The sequence below is a fragment of the Rhineura floridana genome, chromosome 18, assembly GCF_030035675.1.
Source record: "Rhineura floridana isolate rRhiFlo1 chromosome 18, rRhiFlo1.hap2, whole genome shotgun sequence".
In the NCBI taxonomy this organism is placed as follows: domain Eukaryota; kingdom Metazoa; phylum Chordata; class Lepidosauria; order Squamata; family Rhineuridae; genus Rhineura; species Rhineura floridana.
The window spans coordinates 17,820,053-17,841,652 of record NC_084497.1 but is presented as its reverse complement, the minus strand read 5'-3'; the positions used below and the strand labels follow the sequence as shown (position 1 = coordinate 17,841,652).

Sequence of the window (21,600 nt, the reverse complement as noted above, 5' to 3'; positions counted from 1 at the left end):
TTAGTTAATATGTTTGCTCTTACAACAGACTTAGAGTTTATTAGGGAGACGCCACTGAAGTAGAATATCAGAAGCCACTGGTGTCAGAAGAGGATGCTGCCCTTCTTAGCTCAGAGAACGGCACTCGGCGAAGCTCTGTTGAACCTGCTCCTGTATCTGAGCATTTTCATCCCATTCTTGGCACTGGCTTGGACACTTTATTACCATGTCACCAGGACCCACATGCCTCCAGGAATCAGCCAGGGTGCAAAAATACGTGTTATGATTCTTGTTGGGAATCTTACGGTTGGGCTGGTGAGTGTCCCTGTTTCTTTTATGATCAATCCCCTCTCTCAATAATTAATTTGCATGACATATAGACTGCATGGAGAGCCTGTTCAAACATGCATCAGAGAAAAAGGAAGCATCCCTAGTAGTTGCACCCACATACAAGCTGGAGCCATGGGACCAATTAGTTTCTTGTGGATTGCTTGGATTGTACATATATTTTGTTCTTCTTTTTTGACTTGAAATAGATATATGATAGCTGTGGGTCGTATTCAGCTAAATCCTACTCATAGTTGACCCACTGAAATGAGTGGATCTTACCTAGTCATGTTCATTAACTTCGATGGGCCTACACTGTGCAGTAAGAGCATTGCATGGAAGCCATCGATTATACATTTTGTAAAGTTGTTTGTTTGCTTTGCATTTGCACACCTCTTATCATAATCCAATTTTGCATGTTGGTTCCTGAAATCAAGGAGCTGGTTTTTGTCCATGTTTGGATATAAATGGATGCTATTTTTGAATCAAGGTGATGGACTGAACCTCTCAAAAGTACTCTGACGTTTTTGTTCTTTAGAATTCCTGAGCAATGCCTGGTACAATGCTTCTTTTTAGATAGATAGATGATAGATAGATAGATAGATAGATAGATAGATAGATAGATAGATAGATAGATAGATAGATAGATAGATAGATAGATAGATAGATAGATAGATAGATAGATAGATAGATAGATAGATAGATAGATAGATAGATAGATAGATAGATAGAGCCCAGGGTGGTAAACAAAAGCACTAAAAACACTTTAAAACATCATAAAAACAGACCTTAAAATACATTAAAACAAAACAACTTTACAAATATTTTTTGAAAAAGCTTTAAAGGCATCTTTAATAAAAAGGGTTAAAATATTGTTTTTTAAAAAAGGTGTTTTTTTTAAAAAAAAACATATTAAGAAGCAATTCCAACAGAGACGCTTAGGTCTCGACTTAAAAATTTTGTTGAAAGAGGAAAGTTTTCAACAGGCGCCAAAAAGATAACAGAGATGGCGCCTGCCTAATATTTAAGGGGAGGGAATTCCACAGGGTACGTATCACCATACTTAAAGGTCCATTTCCTATTTTGTTGTACAGAACGGACCTCCTGATAAGATGGTATCTGCAGGAGGCCCTCACCTGCAGAGCTCAGTGATCGACTGGGTATATAGGGGGTAAGACAGTCTTTCAGGTTTCTAGGATGAATAATGAGAGAAATATTATGTTCCAGGTTAGATTCTCTCTAGAAACAGAAGTAACACAGGAAAGAAGCAAAGTAAGAACTCCAACAAACCTACAAAAATGTAATTCTCTGTCTTTGGAGATGGCAGATGTTGCCACCACTCACCATATGCTCAGAGGCACATGTTATCAAATTCCTCCAAGCTACACAGGAAGTGGATTGGACTGTGAAAGACCAACCCAAATTGTGATTGCATTTTTACAAATTTGTATTTTATCATTATTTGGACTGCCTTTGAGTCAATTTCAGCTTATGGCAACCCTATCAACTGGGTTTTCATTGTTAACGGTATTCAGAGGGGATTTACCATTGCCTTCCTCTGAGGCTGAGAGGCAGTGACTGGCCCAAGGTCACCCAGTGAGCTTCAAGGCTGTGTGGGGATTCAAACCCTGGTCTTCCAGGTCATAGTCCAACACCTTAACAATAGCTCAGAGAGAAGGTCAGGTCTTCAGCTCCCCTGGTGCATTCATGACAGCTGCCCAATATCCCTGCTTTTTAAAGTTTGATAGAAATATCTGTGGGCTTTAGGTACATTCTTAAACTGCAAGGTTTCTTGCCTATTAGTGAATATTCTCATTTTTGCAAAGCCGTTTTCCATAGTATAATGCATTCAGTGTTATATCATATCATGCATTATTTCCCCTAATGTATGCATTCTATGGCCATTTTACGCTAGTGTAGGCATTTCTGTGCATATTACTTGGCTAGAGATCTTGGAGAACTCACAAACCTTGGAGTAGTGCACATTTCAAAAGACAGCCATGTTTCAGTTTCCATTTTGTTTAAGAAAGTATGCCTTTGGCCTTTGATCGATTTGCCTTGAAATGAAAACTAAACTGAATTTCTCCCCATCAGTATTCTCAGTTCATTCACCAATAACGTTTTGCATACATCACGTCCATACAAGCAGGGGCGCATCAGACTGGCTTGTTCCACTGCAAAAAGCCTACGAAACATGTTCCTTCCAATTCCGAATTCTTCCCAATGTGAGGGAAATTGTTGGGGAGGGCATGCCCCCCAAAACTTGGAGGCTGGCAGGGTGTAGGACAGGATAGTTGAACTATCTTTATTTTTTCACACACACCCCTTAGAATTGCACCCTAAGTTAAAAAAAAGGATCCCACTGAACAATCTGCTGCTGTTGGATCTCTCAGTGGCTTTTGATACCATTGACCATAATATCCTCCTACCGTACCACCCTCCTAGTCTGTCTCCATGAGTTGGGAGCTGGTGGCACTGTGATAAATGCTCCACTCATGCTTTGGGGGATGGTCCCAGATCATGGCTACTTCCACACTGCCCTTTATTCTATTATTCCAACATTTTCTGAACTGGTCACTTGCGTATGATATTTGACCTTTCACACGAGTAAAAGCTTGTCCCAGAAATCTAGTGGAATAGAGTGGAAGTTTAGCATGAATATTCATGATAGATAATACCAGAAAGAATCCATTTGCAAGCCTGGGAACCTAGAAGATTGTGGGAGATTTGCTCATGTGACAAGCATCCTGGCATGCAATGCAGTCCACTCCTTTAGGCACGTGTCAGTTGTTGTTGTTGTTTCTGCCTGATGAAAATTGTACCTGTATTCTGGCGTATGGATGAATAGCAGCACTCCCTCCTTTCCCCATACACCCCTGTGGGTATGTGTTACGAAGGGACCTTGAGCATAGCTCACTAGAAATCCAAGTTCCCCAAAAGACAGCAGCAGGATCTTTTGCTGAAGTTGCCCGCACGTCACCCCCCAGAGCATGTATTAATTTACCCTTAACCCAATGACACACACACTGAAAGTAAAATAAAGAGTGGTTTTATTAAGAGAAGAAAAAAGGGAAAATATTGCAGTTTACAATTGCAGTTAACAATGAGCAGCTTTCTAACTATGACTCATTCATTCAGCAACACTGGATAGACTAAAGCAAAGAGACTAACCCTATGAACACCTTCACATTAAGCTCACCCACACAGGGAGAAAAAAAGGAAAGAGAAAGGCTCAGAAGTTGCATATTCCAAGATAAAATCTTTTGCATCCGCCAGGACTTGGACTCCAATGTTACAGCAGTTGAATCATATGAGGTCTCCAGAACACAGCCTTATCCTGATTTTTTGGATGAGTTTCAGTTGGTGCAGCTCGAGGACGTTGACAAGGTGCTTGGACAGGTGCGTGCAACCACTTCTGTGTTGGATCCTTGCCCCTCTTGGCTAATAAAAGCTAGCAGGGATGGAACTGCCGGCTGGGCCAGGGAAGTGATTAACGCCTCATTGCGAGAGGGAGTGGTCCCTAACTGCCTGAAAGAGGCGGTAGTGAGACCGCTTCTGAAGAAATCTTCCCTGGACCCAGAAATTGTTAATAACTATAGGCCGGTAGCAAATGTTCCATTTCTGGGCAAGGTCCTAGAACGAGTGGTTGCGGACCAGCTCCAGACACTCTTGGATGAAACTGATTATCTGCATTCATTTCAATCGGGTTTCAGGCCTGGTTTTGGCACGGAGACAGCCTTGGTCGCCCTGTACGATGACCTTTGTCGGGAGAGAGACAGGGGGAGTGTAACTCTGTTGATTCTCCTTGGTCTCTCAGCGGCTTTTGATACCATCGACCATGGTATCCTCCTGGGGAGGCTCGCTGAGCTGGGAGTTGGAGGTACTGCGTGGCAGTGGTTTTCCTCCTACTTGGCGGGTCGTCTCCAGAAGGTAGTGCTTGGGGAGCATTGCTCGATACCCTGGACCCTCCAGTATGGAGTTCCGCAGGGGTCAGTTCTGTCCCCCATGCTCTTTAACATCTACATGAAGCCGCTGGGTGCGGTCATCAGGAGTTTTGGAGTGCGTTGCCACCAGTATGCTGATGACACGCAGCTCTACTTCTCCTTTTCATCTTTTTCAGGTGAGGCTGTCAATGTGCTGAACCGATGTCTGGCTGCGACAATGGACTGGATGAGAGCTAACAAACTGAGGCTCAATCCAGACAAGACTGAGATGCTGTTAGTGGGTGGTTCTTCTGACCAGATGGTGGATGCTCAACCTGTCCTGGATGGGGTTGCACTCCCCCTGAAGGAACAGGTTCGTAGCTTGGGAGTACTTTTAGAACCATCCCTGTCACTTGAGGCTCAAGTAGCCTCGATGGCACGGAGTGCTTTCTACCAACTTCGGTTGGTGGCCCAGCTATGCCCCTATCTGGACAGGGATGACCTTGCTTCAGTTGTCCATGCTCTGGTAACCTCTAGACTAGATTGCTGCAATGCGCTCTATGTGGGGCTGCCTTTGAAGACGGTTCGGAAACTGCAGCTTGTGCAAAATGCAGCGGCCAGATTGTTAACATGGACCAGGCGGTCCGAACATATAACACCAGTTCTGGCCCGCTTGCACTTTCTGCCTATATGTTTCCGGGCTCGATTCAAGGTGCTGGTTTTAACCTATAAAGCCTTACACGGCTTGGGACCACGATACTTGATGGAACGCCTCTCCCGATATGAACCTATCCGTACACTGCGCTCAACATCGAAGGCCCTTCTCCGGGTGCCTATGCAGAGGGAAGCCCGGAGGATGGTAACAAGAAAAAGGGCCTTCTCAGTGGTGGCCCCTGAATTATGGAACAATCTCCCTGATGAGGTACGCCTGGCGCCAACATTGTTGTCTTTTCGGCACCAGGTTAAGACCTACCTCTTCTCCCAGGCATTCTAGCATTTTAGCATTTCAGTATTGTAGCATTTAGCATTTTAGTATTTTTAGTATTTCAGTATTTTAGTTTAGTATAGGTTTATTTGGAAATTTAATGAGTTATGTTTTAAATTGATCAATGTGTGGTTTTAAATTGTATGTTGATATTTTGATGATGTGAACCGCCCAGAGAGCTTCGGCTATGGGGCGGTATAAAAATGTAATAAATAAATAAATAAAATATACCTTTCCTGGAGAGTTGCTGCAAGACTAAGGCTGAGCGAGAGAGACTTTTGTATCTAGCCCAATGAGCAAAAGCTCCGCCCTTTGTAACCAGTGCCAGATTTGAAAGTTCTCACCCAAATCCATAGCTCTGAAATTGTCCCAAAGATGCTAGCGTGCATTGATAAGAAAAGCAGCGGTTGGAGCCCTCCAGAAGAGGAACTCCTCTCCCCTTCTCACGCCCCATGTTTTATACCTTTTCCTAACTAAACTGACCCCAAAGTAAACCCAATGTAAATGTCTCCAGGAGGATGTGGATGTGATACATAAGAACAATGAAAGAATTTAGGATAATCCTGTCAGGGAATGTGTTGTTTTTCCAGAAACCATTCCCTGAGGGATTCCCAGATAACGGCTGCAATCCTGTCTCCTCCAAAGGCTTAGATTATCATAAACATTTCCTTTGTTTGAAAGGAGTGCCTATTCTTCCTGGGTGACAAATCCCAAATCTCCATAGGAGTCAGGAAGTCTATACCTTCAGGTATTGCAAGATATATACGCAGAGGTCACCGAGGGGCTGTTTCCCAGGAATATTTGAGTCCTCATAACAGTATGTGGCGTCTCTCCTGTGTAGGAACAGCTTCTCAAGGCCTTCCCACACACACGCTTGGGGACAGCGAGATGTACTGTAGCTGCAGGTGAAGACGTATGTGAATCAAAACAAAGGCTGTATGAACTGCCTTGAAACTAGGGATGGTATCCAGAACTAGTCCTAGACCTATGGAATTGATGGACATAACTAAGTTAGGTCCATTAATTTCAATGAGTCTGTTCTGAGCTAGGGATATGCTAGAAGTTTAGCCAATTCAAATCTGGTACCATTTTTTCATTAATTCTCTTATTCTCTATCCTTTCGGATCGACTTTTGTGTTGCAATTTTCTGCAGCTATTTTCAAAAACAGATTTTTTTTAAACGTTTGAAAGTGTTAAGTACAATAATAGTATCAATATTTTCTTTCAACTTGCTAACATTTTCTTTCAAAATATCAACAATTATCAGTATTTCCTTTCGAAATATCGATATTAATCTCAATATTTTTTGCAAGAGGGAAAATGGAATTGGTACAAGCAGTGGCTAGTGGACACTGAATGAACTTGAATCAATACCAGCCTGTCGGAATGATGGATCTTAAAAACAACAACTGAACTTAAGTTGTTTTAAATCCTGACAAGGATCAACTTCCTCAAACAGCCATAACGAAAATAAATTTGGCAAAACTTGAACAAAACACAGCATAAGTCAAAAGCAAAGAGACAAAAAAAAGAGAGCAGAAAAATGTTTTTAAAATACCTGATGGGATAAAGGAAGGCTTTTAACACCCGTCTAACAAACTGTCAGAGAGGGAGCTGGTTCGATTGCCCTGATGACAGACGTTCAGAATCTCAATGTCAGTGAAGAAAAATCAACTCGTGAAGACTGTGATCATGTAAGCGTTATTGTGGGGACTCTCCAAAACTAGCAGAGACAACCTTGGGTGCCATCGTGCGATGCGGGTCTGGGCCGTCCTCGTCATGAGCTGATGTGAAGCAGCAGCGGATGGCATGGTGGGGCTGTGCCGCTCCCCTCCCCTCCCTCTGGTCCAGTCACTGCAGGTGGAGAGGGGGGGATGTGGTGGCAGCAAAGTGGGCGCAGTATGAACGTGATGGCAGGAGCACCAGGTTGGTTCCACCGGCATGGGGAGGTCAAGTGAGTGGTGCATCCCAGATTCCCCACCACACCATCCACTCCTGATGTGAACCAGCTACTGCAGCCATGGAACTGTTTCAGCATTTCCTCACTGCTGATCTCCTTTTCTGTCTGTTTTCAGTATTGATGTATTGATTCATGACTCGCCTTTTATGTGTGCCTCAAGGCGCATGTAAAGACAGCAAGCTTTTTAAAACAGGCTTGGGGGCAGAGTGCTCTTTTTTGCTTCCAGTGTGAAAAGCTCTTATGTCTTGCATTGATGAGACGTGAATGTGAAGGGCTCCTTATTCTGTTCCCTTATGTCTTGCTCTAAAACAGGCACTGTTTCTGGAGAAAGTTGGCATCTGCCATAAGTATGTCATCTGGAGGCTTGGGATGAATGGAATACCACCTAGGGAGGACTCAAAGTTGATCATCAAGGATCTGCTTTTTGATGGGATTCCAGTAAGAATATATTGGCCTAAGGCATCACCTGCTAGAAACAGGAGAGGAATGCTCTATCTCCATGGAGGAGCTGGCTTATTTGGAAGCATCCGTAAGTTACATGGGAAGCTGCCTCATACTGGTCCATCTAGCTTAGTGCTGTCTGCACTGACTGGCAGTGGCTCTATAGGGTTACAGACTAGGGTCTCTCCCAGCCCTACCTGGAGATGCAGGGATGGAACCTGGGACCTTCTGCATTCAAAACAGATGCTTTGCCACTGAGTTACAGCCCCTTTCTTTGAAAGGAGCCTACATTCCTTCACTCAGTTTGCTTAGAAGCTTTTAGGACAGTGCTTCACCAAAAGGGTTACTGATATGTTAGACAGGACGTCACAAACAATGGTTTCTACTTCCATCATGTTCAGCTCACCTTCAATCCACAATGCAGCATGGGATCCTGTTAATTTAAAAAATGGGGGAGCAATATTTGTTTGGAATTGAGAACAGCTCCATAGGAATATTGAGTTTAATAGCCAATGAACAATCCTAAAAACAGAATCATAAAATTGTAGAGTTTGAAGGGGCCTATAAGGCCATCAAGTCCAACCCCCTGCTCAACACAGGAATTGAAATCAAAGCATACCCGACAGAGGGCTGTCCAGCTGCCTCTTGAAGGCCTCCAGTGTCGGAGAGCCCACTACCTCTCTAGGTCATTGGTTCCATTGTCATACCGCTATAAAGTTAAGAAGCTTTTCCTGGTGTCCAGTCAAAATCTGGCTTCCTGCAATGAGCCCTTTATTCCATGTCCTGCACTCTGGGATGATCAAGAAGAGATCCTGGCCCTCCTCTGTGTGACAAACTTTCATGTACTTGAAGAGTGCTGTCATATCTCCCCTCAGTCTCCTCTTCTCAACTGTAAACATGCCCAGTTTTTTTTTAAGTCTCTCCTCATAGGGTTTTGTTTCCAGTCCCCTTGCTTATTTATTTATTTATTTATTATTTATTTGTTTATTGTACTTATATACCGCCCCATAGCTGAAGCTCTCTGGGCGGTTTACAGTAACTAAAAACATTAAAACAAATATACAAATTTAAAAACACATCTTTTAAAAACAATTTAAAACAAGTGTATCTGCATTCTTCTTACAGTGCAGTGTCCAGAACTGGACGCAATACTCAGGATGAGGCCTAACCAGTGCCAAATAGAGAGGAACCAATACTTCACATGATTTGGAAAATATACTACAGCTAATGCAGTCTAAAATAGCATTTGCCTTTTTTGCAGCCACATCACACTGTTGGCTCATATTCAGCTTATGATCAACAATAATCCCAAGATCCAAAAATAGGGACGCCTTTCAATCCTGACCCTTCTACTTCATGTTTCCCAGGTGGATCAAAGACCCTCTTTTGGGAGAAGACTGAGCCAAAGTAGGAATTGAGCACTTTGAGTAGCTGTGCCACCATTTCCTTTCTCTGTCTTTTACTATGGACATACCGGAAGAAACCGTTTTTGTTGCTTTTAGCATCCCTCGCTAGCCTCAGCTCATTCTCAGCTTTAGCCTTCCTGACACCATCCCGGCAATTCCGTGATACCTGCCTGTACTCTTCCTTTGTGGCCTGGCCTTCTTTCCACTTCCTGTATGTGTCCTTTTTTGTTTTCAGGTCATCTCTAAGCTTCTTGTGAAGCCACATTGGCTTCTTCTGCTGTTTCCCCCCTTTTTTCCTTGTTGGAATTGCTTGCCATTGCACTTTTAGAATTTCCTTTTTTTAGAAACTCCCATCCATCTTGGACTCCTTTTCTCATTATGGTTGCTTGCCACGGAACCTTATCTGCCATTGTTCTGAATTTATTAAAATTTGCTTTCCTCAAGTCCAGGATCAACAGATGGTACTCTCAGCATTTGCTTCTGTTAAAATCAAGAATTCAAGTATGGTGTGGTCACTTTCCCCCAGAGCTCCCGTAACTGCAACTTCATCCACCAAGTTATCTCTTTGGTTCGAATCAAGTCCAGGATAGCTGATCCTCTGGTTGCTTCCTCCACTTTCTGTAGGAGAAAGTTATCTCCAACACAAGTCAGGAATTTTTTTGGCCATTTAAGCATTGCCATTTTGCAAACAGCACATAGCTTAACTGAAAAGTGTCTTACTTTGGTTCAGAAGTTGCTTGTCACAGTTGCTTCTCTGCTCCAAGAAAACTGGTGTTGCCATATCCTCGTCCTTTCAAAGAAACTTTTCAACATTGCAGTATTATCAGTGGCTGGGCACCAAAATGTCTTACCTTATTTGAGAAAGGGCCACGGCTGTCACAATTTCTAATATAGGTTCATGCCACAATAATGGGGCATTACTTAGATGTCCCATTGAATTCCATGGGGATTTCTCAACTCAAGTACGTGCACAACTGCAGATTAAATTGGTTAGTCTTACAGGGGCCACACAGGGGTTAACAAGGGACCCCATGAATTTTCAGGTCTATGGGAAAAGATTATTCCCCTCCCCAACTTATTCACATCTACGTCTTGTTTTTTCCAGAGTGTAGAATAAGGTGGAGGCATATTAAATGGACTAAGACCTGGGAGACCAGGGTTAAAATCAGCCACGAAACTTGCTGAGTGATCTTGGTCTCTCAGCCTAACCTACCTCACAGGATAATGTGATGATAACCTGGGGGAAATTAGACCCATCAATGCCACCTGAACTCCTTGGAGGAAACGTGGAATGGATATAAATGTAACACAGATAAATGAGGAATAATTCACTAATAGGCAAAAAAACTTGCAGTTTAAGAAAGTACCTATGTTGATGTTATGTGCCTTCAAGTTGATTATGACTTATGGCGACCCTATGAATCAGTGACCTCCAAAAGCATCTGTCATGAACCACCCTGTTCAGATCTTGCAAGTTCAGGTCTGTGGCTTCCTTTATGGAATCAATCCATCTCTTGTTTGGCCTTCCTCTTTTTCTACTCCCTTCTGTTTTTCCCAGCATTATGGTCTTTTCTAGGGAATCATGTCTTCTCATTAGGTGTCCAAAGTATGATAACCTCAGTTTGTCATTTTAGCTTCTAGTGACAGTTGTGGCTTAATTTGTTCTAACACCCAATTATTGGTCTTTTTCGCAGTCCATAGTATGCACAAAGCTCTCCTCCAGCACTACATTTCAAATGAGTTGATTTTTCTCTTATCTGCTTTTTTCACTGTCCAACTTTCACATCCATACATAGAGATTGGAAATACCATGGTCTGAATGATCCTGACTTTGGTGTTCAGTGATATATCTTTGCATTTGAGGACCTTTTCTAGTTCTCTCATAGCTGCCCTCCCCAGTCCTAGCCTTCTTCAGATTTCTTGACTATTGCCTCCATTTTCGTTAATGATTGTGCCGAGGTATTGATAATCCTTGACAAATACAATGTCCTCATTGTCAACTTTAAAGTTACAAAAATCTGCTGTTGTCCTTACTTTCGTCTTTTTGACGTTCAGCTGTAGTCCTGCTTTTGTGCTTTCCTCTTTAACTTTCATCAGCATTCATTTCAAATCATTACTGGTTTCTGCTAAGAGTATGGTATCGTCTGCATATCTTAAATTATTGATATTTCTCCCTCCAATTTTCACACCTCCTTCATCTTGGTCCAATCCCGCTTTCCGTATGATATGTTCTGCGTACAGATTGAACAAATAGGGTGATAAAATACACCCCTGCCTCACATCCTTTTCTATTGGGAACCAATCGGTTTCTCCACATTCTGTCCTTACAGTAGCCTCTTGTGCAGCGTATAGGTTGCGCATCAGGACAATCAGATGCTGTGGCACCCCCATTTCTTTTAAAGCATTCCATAGTTTTTCATGATCTACACAGTCAAAGGCTTCAGATATTTCTATCAAACTTTAAAAAGCAGGGAAATTGGGCAGCTATAGTGAATGTACCAGGGGAGCAGGAGTCCTGACCTCCTCTCTGAGATATTCTTTCACAGTTCAATCCACTTCCTGTGTACCTTGGAAGAATTTGGTGACAGGCAGCCCCACTAGTCCTATACTGAGGCTACAACTGGTCTCAGGACAACAGGAGGCAGGGTTGAAAAGCTGAGGCTCCTACTATCTTTTGTCATAGCTATACTTTTGGATTATGGTTGGCTGAGTGGTGCAGAGACCTGACTGGCCAGAGAACAGGAGATTGACATAAATGCCTTCACAAGTCTCTCTAAGTTCATAGAAGTATAATATGTCTGTGGTACTAGAATTGGTAGAAAAGTGTTTTTAGAAACTCAATGTCAGCAATGCCAACACTTGTGCTCTGGCATAGCGGTCAGATCTTTCAGAAGGCTAAGGCTGCAATCCAGTCCATGTCTACTCAGAAGTAAGCTCCACTGAGTTCAATGGGACTTAATCCCAGGTAAGTATGTCTTGGATTGCAGCCTTAATACACATTCACCATAAAACCTGCAGAAGTGATCCTCCTAAATTTGCTGTATGCCAATGAAGTATTAAACTGGGAGGGAGGGGAAGGCATTTTCATTCTATGCCGCTTAATTGAAATGGTCTTTTCAATGGTCTCCTTTTGGTGACACTTATGTTTTTCAGGCGCATATGAAAGGGTGTGCCGCTACATTGCCCGAGAGAGTGACACCGTGGTTGTGAGTGTTGAGTAAGTACTGTAATTTGCTTATTACTATTTAGAAGATTTATAAACCACTTGATCTAAAAAGCTCTCTAAGAAATGTGCATTTAATACTAGAGATCAAATCCTAAATCCACAATCCAATTAAAAACAAATATACATAAAAATATTGTCATTAAAAATATACATGGCTATAATGCAAAGAGATGTTGGCAGAAATGATATTCTACCAGGGGTGTAGTTGTCTAGGGTCTCAGGGGTCTTAAACCTCAATACACATTTTTTGGGAGCCATGTCCCTACTGTATGTCTCCAGCATCCTATGAACCAATCAGAATGAAAGGGGAGTGAGTTAGCCACTGAGAAGAGTCTTCTAACTGGCTCCTTATCACTTCCTGCTGACTGGAGCCAAGCAGAGTGAACAGAATTCCTGTTTGTTCCTACTTCAAAAAGCCAAGTTGTAGAGAGTGTGAGGGTGTGGCTGGGACTATTATGAAGAGACCCTGCACTTCTGCATTTACCACTACACTACTGTATTCTGCTGGCCCTGGGCTCCTACTGGGGACTATTCAAGGCAAGATGGCGACGAGGGAGGCTGCCTGGTTCCGAGCATTGCGGCTGGTACGATAGTTTTGAAATCTTATGGTCATCTTACAACTTTCAAACTCAATCCAAACTGCTTTGAAAGCTGCAGTTTGTCTGGCGGGAAAAAGTCAGTGGTAAAAGGCCTTTGAGAACACCGGCTTTACTAACTTTATCTGCATCACCTTCCTCCCACGGCTCCCACACGCTGTGCTCAATCACAGCTATAACCCTTCTAAAACTAGGGAGTGCAGATGGAGATACCTGGACTATAAACTGTAAATATTCCCTTCGGAAACATTTTTAATTGCGCTGTCTGGTTCCTCCAGCCCTCCTGTATTTCGATGCTTGTCCATCTTAATTTGGGTCCGCTTATCCTGGAGTTTGACTAGCTTGCCCAAGATCTTACACCTTTTAGATAATCTAGAGCACTGGGAAGAAGATGAACACGTCTTATCTCCTATGCAGCCTGGCTTTCGCAAGGGCTTCAGTACAATTGACCAGTGCTTTGTCCTGAACTATCTGATCCAAAAAAAAGGTACACAATGCACCAAGAAAACTATACGTTGCATTTGTTGATTTATCATCAGCTTTTGATTCCATAGACAGACAGCGACTATGGGGAAAATTAGAGGCCAGCGCAATTGACAGACGTCTTCTATTTCTCATACAGCAGCTTTATTCCAACACAGATATCAGGATCAGAGTTGGTAGGGCAGGCTATCTCTCTGACTCAATCCCCACCTCGAGGGGTGTCAAACAAGGCTGCATCCTGGCCCCGATCTTATTCAACCTTTACATAAACGATATTACGCAGGAAGTCTTCGATCCCTCCTTTTATCCTCCTGCTGTTGGAGGACAGAAGACTCCAGTATTGCTTTACGTGGATGACATGGCCCTCATTTCACTAACCTGTGTGGGGCTGAGAAGACTGCTCACTAAATTTGGAAGGTATTGCAAGAACGAAGGATTATCTGTTAACTATAAAAAGACCAAAGTAGTTGTTTTTGTTAAGAGGCATGAGCAGCACAACTGGATGCTGGATGGCCATAGGCTAGAAGAATGCCGCTCATTTAAATACTTGAGTATCCACTTTTCTGAAAATGCTCTGTGGTGTACCCATTTAGAGGCACTAACATCCTCAGCTGCCCATTTATTAGGGCCTATAAAGAAACTTTACCATACTGAGGGTCATCGCCTAATAGAACCAACGTTAAAAGGTTTTGCAGCCAAGATCGTGTCCCAACTTTTGTATAGAGCAGCAATTTGGGGTGTGCAATGCAGAGACCAACTCGACATAATCCAAAACAAGTTTCTGCACCTGCTCCTGTCCGTAGCACAGAGCACACCTAGCGCCCTTCTAAGGAGTGAAGCAGGCCTTCCACCTCTCAAAGCACGCATACACAAATCCATCTTAATATACTGGAAAAAGCTATCAACGATGCCAGAACACCACCTAGCCAAAAGATGTTTCCTGGAGCTACAGAATCGGGATGGCTGGTACAACGTAGCAGACGTCTGATGCTTAGCTACTCGATCTCCCCTGCCACGTTAACCCAGGACATATCTGAAAGCACGATCACGGACTGTGTCCACGACAAAGATGCCCCAAAAGACCTTGAATATCTAAAAAAAATGTAAATCGGCCATCTGGTTTGGTAAAATTAAGCTAGATCATGAAAGGGCCTCCTATCTGCAGGAGTTAACCTTTTTTCCCATAAGAAGTGCCTTTACCCGACTCAGATTCCAGTTGATGCCCACTGAATATCTGGTTGGCAGATATTCAAACAAACCACTAGATGATCGACTGTGCATATGTGGGTCAGGTCAAACAGAAGGCATGGAGCAACATATATTACACTGCACTCTATACGACACACCAAGGCTGAAGTTCATCTTTCCCTTTCAGTCTTTATTAGAAGGCCAGTCAGATGAACTTAAGGTAAGATGGCTACTGGCAAACAAAGACAAATTCGACACCTACAGGGTAGCTCCGTTTGCATTAGCTGCAACGAAGACAAGAATGGCCTTCCTAAAACACACGAGTCCTACCAACAAAGGGCACATTTTAATCTTAATATATGGGGAAAAAATGAAATAAATATCAACATTTCTACAATCATTTTAATTAGTTTTTGAAAACTCAGGGTTTTATCTATGCATCATGGGATAGATTCCTAATGTCCCATAAATGTTTTACTTGTATGTTTTACCAGATGTTTTGTATTGATACTTGCATTGTAATGGTCATTGGCTAAAAACAATAAATTATCGTTTGGTCCCTTGTTACTGCTGCCTTAACATCCTCCAATCCTATCCCCTGCAACATTCCCGCTAACATCTGGGAACAGCATTTTGCTGGGCTGTTTGAGGCCTCAAGTAACCATCTTTTGACCCGTCCACCTACCGCGGACCGCACAGTCCTTCCACCCTGGCTGCCTGTCACATAGAGCGAGATAAAGTCTCTGATTCGTGCCCTGAAACCCAGCAAGGCTCCGGGTCCCGATGCGATCACTCCTGATGCTATCCCTCCTAGCCTGGTGGGCCCCCCTATTGGCTAACCTATTTACCCTGTGGCCTGGCTCGAGGCCATCATTATTCCAATCTTCAAGAAAGGAGCCAGAGACGACCCCTCAAATTACAGACCCATTAGCCTTTTATCGGTCGTGGGCAAGCTGTACGCCAGCTATCTAAATTCCAAACTGATCTGCTGGCTTGAGGAGGAGAATGTTCTGGGTTGGGAACAGGCTGGTTTCAGAAAAGGTAGATCCACCCTCGACCATTGTATCCTACTAAATCACACGGCAGAAAAATATATGAGCCTCTTGGGAAATGGCCTGTTTGTTGCTTTTGTCGACCTCAAATCTGCATTTGATGCCATTCCAAGAGATAAACTTTGGGCCAAACTTTCTCAAACTAACATGGACAGGAGACTCCTCTACCTCATTTATCGCCTTCATCAAACCACATCCCTCTGAGTTCATTGTGGTGCCGATGGGACTTTAACAAACCCTATCTCTGCCTCCAAAGGGGTCAGACAGGGCTGTATCCTAGCCCCTGTACTCTTCAACCTCTTCTTAAATGATCTCAGTACATGTTGTTGTTCTCCCGCCTTCCATCCCTCCAAGGTGGCCGATCAAAATTGTCCTCTGCTGTTATACACTGATGATGCCGCCCTCCTGTCTCTGTCCAAAATAGGACTGAAACAGCTTTTCCGTGCCTTTATAGCCTACTGTGCCACAAACTCTGTGCCACGCTGTGGCTTCTCAGTAGACTTTCTATCCTCATTAGAGTCTGAAGCAGCCAAACGGACCATCGAGACCTGGATTAAAGACATCTATCTCCAAAGCTCATTGTCAAATGCTGCTAAGACTTGCTCCCCAACCCATTCTGATTTAAGCTTCACATTCCCTAACCCCGCCCCTTATCTGGAAAATGTGACTATGCCCAAGCCTTCTCTAGGGCCCGATTCAACTGCCTCCTCTCCTCACTTTTAGTAGGCCGCTACCAGGGCACACACCCCGAACTCCACTTATGTCCCTGCAGGAATGCAGACGTCGAGTCACTGTCCCATATTTTCTTTGTTTGTTCCTTCTACAACGCTGAACGCTCTAGGTATCTAAACCCCATTATAAAAAATTTCCCTGGCAGGCCCACAGACTGTTTACTGAAACATCTTCTGGCCGGTATCGACAAGTCAACAACCCTATCTGCTGCTAAGATCATTTTCGCCGCCCAAACCATACGTAAGAAGATCTTTCTTAGTTAACAATGCTCTGTTTTAACTTCCACGAGCTTTGCCAGCTCTGTTTTATAATCCATGGTTTTTACTACCTGTAAAATCAATTGTATATTGGGTCTATGACCACATGATAAAATTTGATTTGATTTGGTTTGAATAAATTATCTATCTACTGTATTCTACTGTATGCCAATCCGCCACGACCTTTCCCACAATACCTCATTTCATTCCTCTCCCCCATCCCAGCAAACAAATCTGGGGCACTTTTGGGAATCCAGATTAGCAGAGGGGTTCCTCTTAGTAATTCCACCACCTTCAGAGGAGTGGGGGCTGGGGATTCACAGCCTGGGTAAGGATGGTGCTATCTTTCAGGTTCTGTTTCATTCATTCATTCATTCATTCATTCATTCATTCATTTATATCCTGCCCTTCTTCCTAGAGGGAATCAATCATAGATTCAGTTTTCCACATTTCAGCAGCAATTTGTTAATTCTCCCCCCCAAAAAACCCTCAAGAAAATTCATCAGCATCGTAATGTCCATTTTCCCCTAATGAACACAAATTTGTATGTAGCTTAGACTAATGTACACAGTTTTGCAAACAAGTTCCCCTAATATCATGCATTTTTCTATGTTACTTTCACTAATATATTCCAGTTTAGGCACATTTCCCCCTAATATCATGCATTTTCATAAATGTTGTTGGGTTGCAGAACTACATCACAAATTTCAGGTACGTGCGAATTTGGAAGGATGGCTGTGTTTCCGTTTCCGTATTGTTTTGGAAAGTGTGAATGTGATTGATTTGCCTTTAAATGCCAACTAGATCTAACGTCTCCCCCATCCCTAAGCCTGTGAGAGAGCATGCTCTATGGCAGGCCCAACGTGATGGAACTCCCCTCTGCAGAGGTGTGTCTGGCACCGTCATTGTGGAGTTTCCATCATATGTTGAAGAGACACCCTGGCCTTTGAGCCCTGAGGTGCATGTGGAGGCTGTAACTCCACAGGGTGCTAGCCCTGGGGTGAGATTTCCTGTCAGTTCGATGGTTAGAGACAGTTACTTCCTGAATCCCAATCAGATGAGGCTTTATGGCTAGCCTCTCTGTTTATGTCCCCTTTGAGGGCTCATCCCCTTGGCATCCTCTTGTAGTTAACATTTCACATCTTAGGGCGCAATCCAGCTGGGAGGAAGGGCGGGATATAAATAAAATAATAAATAAATATTTACACTGGGCAGAGGGGAGCTGGATATGACGGATCTTTGGTGAGCCAGCATGGTCTGAGCTCTGTCAGGCTCCACCGGCAGAAGCTCCTCTGCTGTGGTGGAGCTGGGAGTCCACCAGGGAAGACCAGCCCGGTAGAGTGTTGCTGGTGGAGTTCAGCGGAGGGCCCCAAAAAGCGGCATTTGGGAGCGTGTCAGAGGAGGAGCCGGGGGAGACTTATGCAACATCCAACTCCCATTCGGAGCACTCCTGCTGGTCCCCATCCGGGCCAAATTATGCCGTGTAAAAGGTCAGTCTGAGAAAATACTTCTAATGGAAGTCAGTGGGGAGTGCTTACATGCTGGTAGGGGCATCTGTGAGAGCCAGCATTCTCTTTTTGCTTATGCCTGCAGCTCCAGTAGAGCTGACATTCCACTGGCCCAAATTCTTCCAAGCTACACAGCAAGTGGATTGGACTGTGAAAGACCAACCCAAATTGTATTTGCATTTTGACAACTTTGTAGGGCAGTACAATATCTCAGAGAGGAGGTCAGGTCTCCTGCTCCCCTGGTGCATTCACTATAGCTGCCCAATTTCCCTGCTTTTTAAAGTTTGGTAGAAATATCTGTGGGCTATAGGTACATTCTTAAGCCGCAAGGTTTTTTTGCCTATTAGTGAATTATACTCAGGGTAGACCCATTGAGGTGAATGGCCAGCTTACTTATACAAAGGTAACACTTCCATTTCTTGTTCCACACACTTTTGTTTCTGGCCCTCTGGCCCACATCCCCTGGCCTGTGGATCCCAGAAGGCTGCCCAGAAGGAATGCAGTCCTAGGGGTTCTCCATGCTTGCAATATAAATTAAATTAAATAAATAAATAAATAGATCATTCAGGAAATGCCCTTCTGCTATAGAACATGAAATGACAACTGCAGACTATATCTCGCTTTTGCTTTAGATTCCGTTTAGCTCCTGAGCATCGGCACCCAGTCCCATTACTCGACTGCTGCACTGCTGCAATACACTTTCTGAAGAATGCGAAGGAATATGGAGTGGACCCCAACCGCATTGCCATTGGTGGGGACAGTAGCGGAGGAACATTGGCTGCTGTTGTTTGTCAAGAGCTGGTGACCAGAGTGGACCTTCCAAGAATGCGAGCACAGATCATGGTCTACCCCTTCCTGCAAGCAGTGGACTTCAATTTGCCTTCCCATCAGCAAAACCATTCAGTTCCCATGTTGTTCAGGAAACGGGCTATCAAACTTGGTTTCGCATATCTCACTGGGAAGACTATCAATGTGGAAGGGATTATAGAGAGTGCCCATGTTCCTAGGGATATGTGGGTGAAGTACAGAAAATGGATTAGTGCCGATAACCTTCCAGAAGAATTTAAGGCCAGGGGCTATGTCTCAAAAGTGCCTGTTTCATTTTCACAAAAGCTTTATGAACTTGCCAAAAAGGCTTTTGACCCAAGGTTCTCCCCACTTTTGGCAGAAGATGCGATTATCTGCCAGCTCCCCAAGACATTCATTTTGACCTGTGAGCATGATGTTCTGCGGGACGATGGTCTGTTGTACAAGAAGCGGCTAGAGGACAATGGTGTGCCAGTGACATGGCATCATGTTCAGGATGGGTTCCATGGAGTAGCATTCTTCATTGATTATGCGCTACTTGAATTTCCAGGCACACGGGACTGTATGGAGCATGTAGCACAGTTCTTAAAAGGGCTGTAGAGATAAATGACCCACTTTCATTAGCAGTGCTAGTCTTCCACTTCAGTGGAGGGATATATTACTCCGATATGAATAACTTGAACAGTCTCAAAGAAAGGGCTGCCTTCAGTGTTAGCCCCGCTCAGAGCAGAGCCACTGAAATGAATGAACACAGCAAACCTATGTACATTAATTTCAACTTACTCGGATACAACCCAAATCCTTTCTCTCTCTCAAGGATGAATGAACTCGTGGCAGTCTTTACGTTCTTGGACTACTACTCCCATCAGTCCTGACAGTTGGCCATGGTGGCTGAGGATGTTGGGAGTTGGAGGGCCCAGAGCTTGGGAAAGTTACTTTTTTGAACTACAACTCCCATCAGCCCCAGCCAGTAGGGCCACTGGATTGGGCTGGTGGGAGTTGTAGTTCAAAAAAGTAACTTCCCCAAGCTCTGGGAGGGCCACAAGTTCCCCATCTCTAAATACTGTGTAAATGTTGATATTCAATTACGAACACGCTTTATAACAGTTCTTAATAAAGCAACACTAACATGGTCAAGATGGTGAATCAAGGGGGGGACTGGAAACAGCTGTTCCTTATGTAATCTGTAACATCCTCAGACATCTGGAGGGTTTGTGCCTGGCATTGGTGAACGGGGCCAGCTAGGGATTTATTTGGTATGTTGCCTGGCATGCTACCCAACAGCCTCCCCGCCTGAGTTGCCTTGGACATAGTATGGAGATCCCCAGGCTTGTAGTACTGCAGGATTTTTCACATCCATGTTGAGGCTGCCAGGCCTGGGGCAGCTCAGGACTCCATGGCCTCCATGACAGCCATGGGACTGTCCCAACATGTCATCAGCCCAAGGGATGTGGCCCACCACACCTTGGACCTGGTTTTCTTGGTGGGGCAAGAAGAGGAAAATCTGGAGGTCGGGGATCTTACTTAGAAGTAGTACATCCAGGGTCTCAGGGGATCCTAGAACTCTTACTTTTTTGGGAGCCAGGTCCCTAAGTCTCCAGTTTCTTATGAGCCAATCAGCATGAAATGGGAGTGTGTTAGCCACTGAGAAGAGTCTTCTAACTTGCTCCTTGTCATTTCCTGCTGACTGGAGACAATCAGAGTGAACGGAATTCCTGTTCATTCCTACTTCAAAAAGCCAAGTTGTAGAGAGTGAGAGGGTGTGGCTGTGACTATGGAGGAGGGACCCTGCACTTCTCAAATTGCCACTACTCTACTGATCTTACCATCATTCCCTCCACCCCCCAGAATGCACTAACCACCCCATTCCCCCCATTAATCCATTAGATCAGGGGATGGGCATTTTTTTTGCTCCCACCCCATGGTCCAACATTCACTGGTGGGTGGGTCAACCCTCCTGTGAATTACATGACATCCTGTCAAAATCCCACAAGCAGAGGTTGAAAGAGCTAGGGTGGAAAGCCTTGCAGAAACCTCCCTGTGCTGATCCTGTCAACTTTTCCGATCCTCCCCGGCTTCTCGTTTGTGCTCCTGTTAGGAATAAATTATTTCCTAGACCCCAAGAGTTGTCAAGAGTTGTCAAGAAACGCTACAGAACTAATGCCGCAATGAATCATGGATCTCCAAGGGGGTGTGGGACATGACCCTCTAGCTCTCGCTTCTTCCCTCATGAGAAAGGAACACGCCGAGGCGCCTATCAGGCTAGAGAAAGAGATAAAATGTATCCCATCTGGATTGTTATTGTTTCTCTCTGTCTTGCTTCACTATACAAATCCTGCACATTGTAGCTAATCCAGCACAAGTTGTTCCCAAAACACTTTGTTAGAATGTATCCATAGTTTTACGTCATACTGCTGTGTGGGTAACTTTCAAAAGCACACTAAACCCCATGGTCATCTAGCACCAAGTGTCAATCCAAACAAGGATATGAAGAAGCGCTTGCTTTATCTCTGTAACACTGTATTCCCATCTTATGATATTAATAATATTGTATCTTGTTTTGCTTATGAAAACTACATAAAGGATGCTTTAATTAATAAACGTTGCTCTCTTCCCTGCCAGACTGCAGTCTGCAGGTTAGAGACCCCTTCTTGATCAAGCAGTAATTGTGTGTGTGTCTGCTTTACTTTTGGTATCTGGCTGAACCACTGAAAACAGGTAAATAAAGTG

At 43.9% G+C, this 21,600-nt stretch overlaps 1 protein-coding gene across 1 annotated transcript; it reads left to right on the top strand.

The window, feature by feature from the left end:
* Window positions 1-44: 44 nt before the first annotated feature.
* On the top strand, window positions 45-21,485 carry LOC133372357 (arylacetamide deacetylase-like 4). Its single transcript, XM_061600849.1, has 4 exons — window positions 45-294; window positions 7,487-7,703; window positions 12,175-12,238; window positions 18,696-21,485. The coding sequence occupies exons 1-4, from the start codon at window positions 94-96 to the stop codon at window positions 19,468-19,470; spliced, it is 1,257 nt and encodes a 418-aa protein (XP_061456833.1). The 5' UTR covers window positions 45-93; the 3' UTR covers window positions 19,471-21,485.
* The last annotated feature ends 115 nt before the right edge of the window (window positions 21,486-21,600 follow it).

What these genes read in the sequence shown, in the direction of transcription:
- LOC133372357 (XM_061600849.1), top strand. Translation starts at nt 94, where the DNA reads ATGCTGCCCTTCTTAGCTCAGAGAACGGCACTCGGCGAAGCTCTGTTG. An exon ending in GGAATCTTACGGTTGGGCTG is followed by an intron (nt 295 to 7,486) that starts GTGAGTGTCCCT and finishes GCTCTAAAACAG; the next exon opens with GCACTGTTTCTGGAGAAAGT. An exon ending in ACCGTGGTTGTGAGTGTTGA is followed by an intron (nt 12,239 to 18,695) that starts GTAAGTACTGTA and finishes CTTTTGCTTTAG; the next exon opens with ATTCCGTTTAGCTCCTGAGC.